At 36.9% G+C, this 10,439-nt stretch overlaps 1 protein-coding gene and 1 long non-coding RNA gene across 6 annotated transcripts in view; both read left to right on the plus strand.

Annotated features, from left to right (window-relative positions):
• atrnl1a (attractin like 1a) overlaps nucleotides 1-10,439 on the plus strand; it is a 465,931-nt gene that overhangs the window by 111,802 nt on the left and 343,690 nt on the right. For all 5 annotated transcript variants that reach the window (XR_015505851.1, XR_015505852.1, XR_015505853.1 and 2 more), the window contains exon 11: nucleotides 10,228-10,312. Coding sequence is in view for 2 of the 5 variants with exons in the window: in XM_087279119.1 (XP_087135245.1) it covers nucleotides 10,228-10,312 (85 nt within the window). In the remaining 3 variants the exon portion in view is untranslated. The remainder of the gene's footprint in view (nucleotides 1-10,227; nucleotides 10,313-10,439) is intronic.
• Nucleotides 1,196-5,105, plus strand: LOC147841041 (uncharacterized). Its single transcript, XR_015505908.1, has 2 exons — nucleotides 1,196-4,032; nucleotides 4,139-5,105. It is a non-coding gene; the product is annotated as an uncharacterized LOC147841041 (long non-coding RNA).

A 10,439-nucleotide genomic window follows, 5' to 3' on the forward strand; every position in this document is an offset into this window, starting at 1 on the left:
ATGATTTTTAAATATACAACTGGATCATACGTAGCCTATACTGTCCAGGAAACCCCTTTTTTAACATTTGAACTTCTTAACAATGCCTTTTACCCCCAGAATGCACAATAAGCTTATTTACACTGTAAAAAAAATCTGTAATTTTACGGTTTGATTTCGACAGCTGGGGTGCCAGAAAAAAACTTAAAATAACGGCTGTTAAATTATAGAAATTTAACATAAAATAATTGACATTAAATACAGAAATTTCTTTTAATTTAAATTTTTGGTAAATTTCTGTAATTCAACCTCTGTTATTTTGCAGTAAATTTCTATAATTTAACAGCTGTTATTTTACTTTTTTTCTAGCCCCCCAGCTGACAGAAATAAACCGTAAAATTACAGATTTTTTTTACAGTGTAGTCCAACAGTTGTATTGGCCTGTACAAAAACTGTAGACAATTGGGAGGGAAATCTACTGTGAGATAGCATGTCATGCTTTTAGAAAGCAGCAATTGGGCTCTTTTCCGTGTATCTGCTCTACACAAAGCACTACTTTATTAGACTATATGAAGGTAAGATGAAAAGGAAACATTTCCCAAGACAACCATGCAGATCCCTCCAGGTATACATTCATGAAAAAACTTCATATTATCTAATTTGTCTTAAAATCTCTCACTGCCACTGCATGCTGCACTCTTGTGAGACTGTTACTATCTTCACTTAATCCTGGTTAGTATTTATTTTTATTATATTGTAATGATCATAAAGCAGTTATAAAGCAGTTATCATAAAGCAAGATTTTGGTGTATCATCAAAATGGTGTGTACCATTCCCACTTCTAACCCTCATAATGGAGTGAGTTTGGTGACGCCTCAAATGCTTTTTAAGAGGCTGTGACCCCAGGTTTGGAATCAATGAGGTAGTATGTGTACTACCATGCTATGCAAATTTCGTCATCAGCACAATATGTTCATATGGTATGCACATAGCTCATCTTTTTCTCTATATTTAAATAGTTGAAAGAAAATGAGTTAAATTAATAGAGGCTGTGGAAAAATACTACTGATGATGATAATCACTATGTCTGTATTGATGGGAGCATGTGAGATGGAATTAAACCATATCTGCAATGCAATTTTAAATGAGTATACCAAAAAAACTATTTTGCTACTCGCAACTTTGGGCAAGAAGGCTTTAGTTTAGGTGCTAAAGACAGGGAGTCATGTGGGACCGTTGAACAAGATGGAGGGCTGAAGACTAGCTCCGGCTTGACCTTGTTAATTTATTTAGGTTTTAGGAAGTTAGCACCCCATTGTTAATATTAACACAATAGCTCAGTGTTACTGGACTATAAAAACGGGATTTTGTATTTGCTCGGTTATGACATCCAAGTTTACAAATCGAAGGCGTGAGCTGCTATGCAGGGCGCAATGGCGAGCGATGGGCCTGCCGAGATTCGAGAAAAAGAAGCTCGATTGGGACACGTTACTACACCACCAGGGTTCGCGGAGTTACAGCCTGCGTTACAAACAGCAGTGGATGAAATGGCATGGTTTAGTGCCATTTGTCAACATTGTCAACATTGAGTGTGAAGACTACACAGTTTCAGATGAAGGCTGACGCTGCCGCCATGGTGCAACGGCTTGACAAAGCGGAGACTCGAATAGGAGTACGAGAACGAGCGCCTGCAACAAATGGTTGAAAAAAAGTGCTAAAGAGAGTGCAGAGCTTAGGGAATCAGTTTTGGACATGGTAAACAGAGAGCGAGAATGAAGGAACAGGAAGGTGGCAGTATCATGTGGAGGAGTTCTGAAATATCGCTGTTTCCTGACATGACAAGAGATGTTGTGGAGAAAAGATAGTGGTTCACAGCGGTCAGAAAGTGGCTGCACGAGTTGAATATCCGTTTTGCTCTGGCGTATCCTGCAGTAACCAATGTATGGACAAAGTGATCTGCAGCAAGTTTGATGGGGTGTTAACATGCGATTTACACAAACGTTCTGGGGGCGGGGTCGACAGGTCTTTCCATCAGACCTGTTTTACCTGATTTAGGGGTTTTGAGTTCTTGAAGTCAATGTTTACAGTGTTCTTTTATGTTTTGATTTTTTTATGTTTTTTTACAGACAGCAAGTGTTTAAATATAGTAGGGAAACATGCATGAAACGGCTAAATGTTTAAAAATAATATCCTGGAATATAAATGGTTTTCTTAATCCAGAAACAAAAAGAAAATGGTTAGGTTACCTAAAATCTAAAGGCGTGGACATTGCTTTAATTCAAGAAATGCATATAATGGGTACAGAGGCTCATTCATTCATTAATTTTCTTGTCGGCTTAGTCCCTTTATTAATCCGGGGTCGCCACAGCGGAATAAACCACCAACTTATCCCGCAAGTTTTTACACAGCAGATGCCCTTCCAGCCACAACCCATCTCTGGGAAACATCCACACACACATTCACACACACACACACACACACTCATACAGTACAGAAAATTTAGCCTACCCAATTCACCTGTACCGCATGTCTTTGGGGGAAACCAGAGCACCCGGAGGAAACCCACGCGAAGGCAGGGAGAACATGCAAACTCCACACAGAAACGCCAACTGAGCCGAGGTTCGAACCAGCAACCCAGCGACCTTTTTGCTGTGAGGGGACAGCACTACCTACTGTGCCACAGCCTCGCTCTGTACAGAGGCTGAAAAACTCAAATGTGACTGGGTGGGACAGATGTTTCATAATTCATATAATAGTAAGAGGAATGGGCTAGTAATATTGGTCCATAAAAGGTGCTAAAGACAGGCACAAAAAAGATTTTTCTTTGTTTGCATGTGTCAAGTCGCTTTGTTCATGCATGCTGTCAAAAAGTAAGATTTTGCTAAGACACACTGTTCCATATTCCAACTGTTTAATATACTTGTTAATAATGTCCAGCAGCTGTACTTTTTTCATCTCACATAAATGCAGAACTTACTTGCTAGTTAACTGCTGATTGTCATCTTTTCAGAGTTCTTAATTTTAGTCCAGACGCACATTGTGCTCTATTTTGATGATCTAGGTGCAAAGTCTAAAGTGCATAGCGCAAAAGCATTATCCGAATCCACTGTTTCTAATTTAAGGATGGAAAATTTGCACTGCGCCCCGACAAAAGGGTTGTGCTTTTTCTCTTAATGAATTAGGGGTGCTTTTTGAGCATAACATGCATGAAAACCAATCAGAGTCTCATCCCACATTCCCTTTAAGAGTCAGTTGTGTCGTGCCATGGCACATTTGCTATTTACATGGTGAACTTTGTAAGTGGAAAAACTGAACACTTCACTAGCTTGAAAACAGTTAAACAGACCATTTGCAGTGCAAGGATAAAGAACGAAGCTCCTCCAATCAGCCTCTTTACTTTACTTTTACTCTTTACTTCTGTACCTTTGTGGTTTAGGAAAAGACATTCATTAGCCTACATATTTAATTTAGTTTGTTAAGCGTAAAGATTAGTTTCAAAACTATTTCTAAATTTGGTTCTAATTTCCAGCAAACTAATCAATGAACAATAAAATGAAGTGTGGTCAAAAAAGTTATATCCAAACACTGGGTCCTGTTTTTATGCCTCATATAGTGATTATTCGTCTCCAAAACTCCAAAAAAATTTGTTTAATAAAAACAAATATAAATATACATATAAAACTACTACAACTACTAATAACAATATTATACAAATGCAAATTGTCATGAATAAACTGAAAGTATCTGGTCTGAAAATAGCAACAAATCTCGCCAAACATGTCTTGCGCTTTATTGCGCCGTGTTTATGATAGGGCTCATAGTGGGAAGCAGCAATTTGGCATTGCTGCTAGTTCTATGTATGATGTGCCATGGCCTAAAACTACAACTGTAGCCTGATTTCCTTTCAATTTACACTCCAACAGTGAGTCACACGCCTGATGTCAAGGTGCATGATAAGATGAAATGCCAAGTTGTGTGTTACAACTATTTGAGCAACATATGCATGCTAAAGAAGAAGAAGAAGAAGAAGAAGAAGAAGAGGAAGAAGAAGAAGTAGAAGAAGAAGAAGAAGAAGAAGAAGAAGAAGAAGAAGAAGAGGAAGAAGAAGAAGTAGAAGAAGAAGAAGAAGAAGAAGAAGAAGAAGAAGAAGAGGAAGAAGAAGAAGAAGAAGAAGAAGAACAGCAACAACACAAAGGCAAAAGAAATGTAAAAAAGTAAAAAATCAATCATCAATGAACTCTTCATGACATCCCAGTTGTAAGAAAAAAATGAGGAGTACACAGAAGATCTCAGTGAAGATGTTTATTCAGCATAGAAGTCTCAAAATACTCAGGAGTACCCTGTTTTCAATTCTCTGTGCCACATACCCATCCCCATTCTACAATTGTTACCAGTTGCTCAAGATGTAGTCACCTCAAACAATGCAGAGACAAAAAACTGTTGACTTTTCTATCATAAATCAGCCCTTTTGGGAAATGAGCGTCAACACAGTATTTAGAGTGGAAGTTGGGTCGAGGCAGACTTCAATTCTTACACAGTGCAATTTCTTCACCTGAGACTCGGAGATTAGCCAAATCCTCTTTGTGTGGCCAGTTGCTGTGTTTTCTGTGATTTGTTTTTATGTGTATGCGTTTGTGGTCTTAGTTAAACAGGAGCTGGATCAGCACTGCACTCAGGAGAGCTGTTTGCAACCTGGCCACACATTCTCAACTCCCTGTTTGCCTGAGAACTCTGAGGGGTAAATGCCAAATTTCCATATTAATGATGTGTGTGATGGCTTTTGAAATTTATTACCTGATGCTATCAGGTCGGTCATAGGTAATACTTTTAAATATCAATATTTATTACACGTCTGCCTGGAATACTTGATTCTGATTGGTCAGTCACGACGATCGAAGGTATATTATTCCCAGATAATGACCACTGAAACACACACAGACTCATCTGGGTACTTTAAATCATTCTTACTGTCATCCATATTTATATGTTTTCTGACATGCTGCTGTTTGACGCCATTTTGTGACTGAAATAATATGAATTGAAGGTTAGTCTATGCTCCATTGTATGCTCTGTTTTTGTTTCTGCCAGCTTTGGTTGTTTTTAATTAAAGAATTAATAAACTATTACACCACAGAACATATTTTGTCCTTTTTTTACTTTTTGTGGTAAATAGCCATGCAATTAGCATGATAAAGTACATCCAGGCTTTTTTTTTGGCACAATATCGCCTTTCAGTTTCATAAATAAAAGCTAATACAACTGACGGTAAGCCTGCCAGGCTTTATTTTGCGATAACATTTGCCTGGATGTACTTTAGCCCTTACATAATGAATATAATAAGAACATTGTTGCACATACAGATCTACTATAAGACGGTAACACTTTACAATAAGGTTTAATTAGTATATGTAAGTTAATACGTTTGCTAACATAAACAATGGACAATACGTTTACTACAGTATTTGTTCATGTTATTCAACGCTAGTTAATGAAAATAGTTGTTCATTGTTAGTTCACGGTGCATTATCTATTGATAACAAGCATTATTTGGAAGTTAATAATGCATTAGTAAATGAATTTTGATTAATAATTATGATTAATGCTGTACAAGTATTGTTCATACGTAGTTCATGTTAGTAAATGCTATAACCAATGAACCTTATTGTAAAGTGTGACCTATAACACTATATTTATGCATCTTTAAGTGCTAATGTAGGGTTTTGACATATTTAGGTCCAACCAGAATGTAAGGTCTGTCTGTTGGGCTGTGATGTAAACACAACATGGAGCTTTGACTTTAAGCCCATGTTTATTTGGAACCAGTGCTACTGCCTGATGTTGGAGGTTGACTTCAAGCCAATGCTGAGTTTTGATGTCATCTCGATTTTAAATCCCAGCTAAAATGCAAAGACTGTCTGATGTTGGAGACTAATGTCAAGCCAGTGTTTTGATGTAAACTTGACTTTCATTTCCAACCCAAACACAGCGTCTTTTTGATCTTGGTGTAAAACTACAATTTTGGGTCTGTCCAATGTAGAAGCTCATATCTTTAAGCTAACGTGTGGTTTTGACATCAATCTGACTTTAGTTTTCTATCAAAATTTTAGCTTTGTCCAAGGTTGTCTGGTTTATTTAACCAGAAATGGTAGGCATGGTCTGGTATAAGATTCTGATGGTATGATAACCTTGGATAAGAACATAATGGTTTTACTGTATTGTGGTTACTGCTCTAAAATATATCATTTTAAAATATCTGGGTAAAAAACAAAAATCTTTTTTTTCCCTTTAAACACAAAATATTTTGTTTTGAAAAACTTTTAAAATATTTTAAAGCAGTAAACATGTCAGGCTAAATAATTCAACTGAATCATTGATTTTGCTATCTTCATTAGGTTTCAAAACACAACTGTTCTTTTCTAGGATATCGTTTCTGCTAAAAATACTGTTGTCCTGGAAAAATAAAAACAAAACGTAAAAAAAAAAACTTACATATAACGTAGGAACAGTATGGCAGAAAGTTTTGGCGGTTATAAAGCCTTTTTCTTTTTCAAACCACAGTATACCTTAAAAATGGTTATCGTGATATGACTGTCCATTCAGCTAATTTAGACGCCAATCCGATTTTTACTTTCAAACTAATTATGACATCTGTTCATCATTAGAGGTTGACATCAATCTAGCATCTGGTTTTGACGTCGGCTCTGTCCAATGTTGAAGTTGGTTTAGTCATGAAGCAAACATCTGGTTTTGACGTCAGCCCGATTTTTCTTAAACATCTGTCTAACAATGGAGCCATGACGTCAACTGAGCTAACATTGTTTTAAAATCAGCCAGATTTTCAGCCTAATTTTACATCTGTCCATCACTAGATTTCAACATTCTTCTGACATTGTATTGACATTTTGGCATATGTAGAGAAGAGATTACTCAGAAAACAAGCCCCTTATGAAAGTATTCAGGGGTTTATTTGTCTCTATGTTCACTCTCACCAGACACTGTGTTGTTTTATTGCTGATATCTCTGTGATGCAGTGCTGTTCTTGAGCACATGTAATGCGTGTTGTTAATCTCTGCTGCTGTCATCAGTGCTGCTGGAGGGAGGCTGTGAGATGTTGGATGCGACAGTTGTTTCTCTGTCTGTTTCTCTCGCTTTCCTGTGATCTGTAAATTGTTGTTCGCTTATATAAGGATCTCATGCTATAAAACATCTCTGCAGGAGGGGTTGTTAACAGAGTTTACATATTGTGTGTTTTTTCGACCCATTATATAGTATATAAGCACATTAAATGCATTTACTATCAGGAAAGCTTGTCAAATGTAAAGAGAGCCTTTGTTTTTTTCTCCCATCTGATTAACTGACCATGAGTGCAGCTAATTAGTGAATTAAAGAGCGTGTAACGAGCAGAGAGTGTGTCCGATCTGGCAGCCTGGGAGAAACATATGCCACGGAGCTCATGTAACCTGGACAAACACATACAGCTCAAAAAACACAGATGTCTCTGTCAGTAAAAAACGGTTTGGTTTGCATAGAGTGTGGTTTACACTACTGCTGTGGCATTTCTGTGTAAAATATCTCTGCACTGATATTAGATGTCTCAGTTGAGATAAGTAAAAAGCAACTCATTCACAGCAAAGGTCATGTGAAGTGCTTTAAAATATGCATTTTTTTTAAGATACTTGACATAATCTCAACCGAAAACGAAGAGAGAATGGGGCATATATGTCTAGCTCTTCCCTCTTTTTAAAAACAGCCAAGTGCATCAAATGAAAAGCAAATGGAAAGTGTCTTGAAGCGGGCAGGGCATGTCAGATACTAGAGAGCATGTAACAAGCTGTCTGGTTAAACACACATAGACACACAGCACCAAGCAAGCGAAAGCGACACACAGCGTCATGCTCTCTCTCATTCACACACATAAACGTAAGCATGCACACACACACACGCGTGCTTGCTCGCTCGGGAGCGATATTGTTACATTGCCCGCTGCCATTCAAATTACATCAGAGCTACCGACTGCTCCCGCACTTTAATTGGAAATTTATTCCTGCACCGCAAGAAATCTGGTCGGGTCTTGCTGCTCCTGCAGACCTCTATCCAGAAGTATCGCTGTAACAGCCGAGAGGAGAGGAAAAGTCACGCCAGAAGGTCAAAAGGGCCACAGTGAGAGAGAGAAAGAGAGAGGGAGAGAAATGGAGTTTACTTTCATTCTTTCAATCGCAGAGAAATAGGTGCTGCTGCTGTGTCAGTGTAAGTCTGTCCAGCAAACACACATGCAGTGAAACAGCACAGTTTCTGCATTTTTAAGTAGTTGGAACTAGGGCTTCCCGATTACGATTAATCGAAAAAAGATCATGATCTTAATTCAGCTTTTCTACGATTAAGCCAATTATATATTCAAGGTCAGGAGAGAAGCTTAAAGGCGGTTACACAAGTCTTCACAGGAACATGAACACCTTCAAATGGCGTTAAAAGTGTCACATGCTGTATTTATAAGGTATAATTCACCCAGAAATGTCATTTCTGTCTTCATGTAATGATGTATTACAGCCAGCTACCGAGAACGTGCACGTGCATGCAGCAGACCAATGGCGGCTACTCTAGTATTGTAGTGTTGTTGTTTTAACAAATCATCACTTTAGAATTATAAGGTTCTATCTGACATTTTTGTCATTTTGACATTTTATTGTTTACATTTTAACACTTTAAAAAATAAATAAAATATTACACACATTGTTTGCTCTATGGAATGCAAAAACTTTGAAGCTCAATATCACAAAATCATTCAGAATGCAGATAGAATCTTATAATTCCAAGGTGACGATATGTTTGAGTATTAATAATAATAATAGGCTACTTATATTAACCTTTATTTTACATTTAAGAGAATCATGAAAAAGAATCGTGATTTTAAGCAAAAAAAAATTGTGATTCACATTTTAGCCAAAATTGTTCAGCCCTAGTTGGAGTGTTGTAAATACTCGTGCTCACCTCCCTTGCATAGTAATCTACACCGACATAGCGCATATGAGATAAATAAATGACATTACTACATAATAACCGGTTATGATTATTACTGAACCGATACTAAATTGTCTGCATCACAGTGCACCAAAAAACAATTACTTTTGACACCCCCTGTGATATTGGAGTGATATAAACACATAAAGTCTCTTTTTTTTATTTTCCTGACATTAAAATAGGATCCAAATCCCTTCTATTTTTAGGCCCACCGCAACATGACATAGGAGTGTGGTTCTCTCCCGCACACCGAATTGATGGACATGCATCATGTTTCTATAATAACATGTATCCACATGTCCACAGAACATTTTGTTGCAAAGAAACTGAGATTAAAATGTTTTATAAGTTTAAAAAGTTTTTTAAATGTGCATGTTTGTAATAAAGAGAGAAAAATCGCTATAGAATTCTTAACTGCTATAGTCACCGTAGCCGCATGGTGTCAGTAAACACTCATATGTGTGTGTGTACTGCAAACGGTATTTGTTTGAGACTCATCATTTCAGAATAGCTTGAATTTTTGACTAATGAGCTCGATTTCAGCTTCATCCGAGTCTGTCTCTGTCACTGACTGCTGTTTATCTGATGTAATGCATGATGAGAAGCAGACACGCACGTGGAAACAGTGGGCAGGGAGAAGCAGCTCATTTGCATTCAAAGCCACCAAAATGTGCATATTCTGGAGGCTATAATAAATATTAAATGTTGGGTATTTTGGGCTGAATCTGTACAGACACATTCTGGAGACACCAAAGGCTTATGGTACATCTTGTAAAAGGGGTAAAATAGTTGTTCTTTAAAATAATAATAACCATCAAGATTTTGCAGCATTTGCATTTTTTGTATTTTTACACAATAATCTATTCTTGGTGTGGAGATGACAAAAAAAAACAAAAAAAAAAAAAAAAACTTTAAAAATAAAGTAAAAGCATTTAAAAGTGGTTAAGATTATAATGTTACATATTATAATGTTACAGTCAATTACTGAATACAACTGTTTATATATATATATTTAAAAATAACTATATTAACTATATTATATAGGTTTTAAAGTTTTGTCATAGTATTTTATTGTCCTCTGTAGATCAATTAGATCAAAAAGCCTCATACTATTTTTTAATTCTTGTTGTATTTTCTCTCTTTGTGTGTGTGTGTGTGTGTGTGTGTGTGTGTGTGTGTGTGTGTGTGTGTGTGTGTGTGTGTGTGTGTGTGTGTGTGTGTGTTTTGCAGCATGTGATGAGTGGACAGTTCTTCCAAATCCTAGTCTTCACCGGGACATCAACCGTTTTGGACACACAGCTGTTGTCAATAATGGGTGAGATCTTAACATGATCACTTTCCATTCACTGATACCATCAGGCTCTGCACTCTAACTGCAGTTTATTTCATTTTTCCACTGAAGTTAATTTACCCAAATAACGATGTGTCACAAAAGAAACATT

The sequence above is a fragment of the Danio rerio genome, chromosome 13, assembly GCF_052040795.2.
Source record: "Danio rerio strain M-AB ecotype USA chromosome 13, GRCz13ab, whole genome shotgun sequence".
Lineage (NCBI taxonomy): Eukaryota > Metazoa > Chordata > Actinopteri > Cypriniformes > Danionidae > Danio > Danio rerio.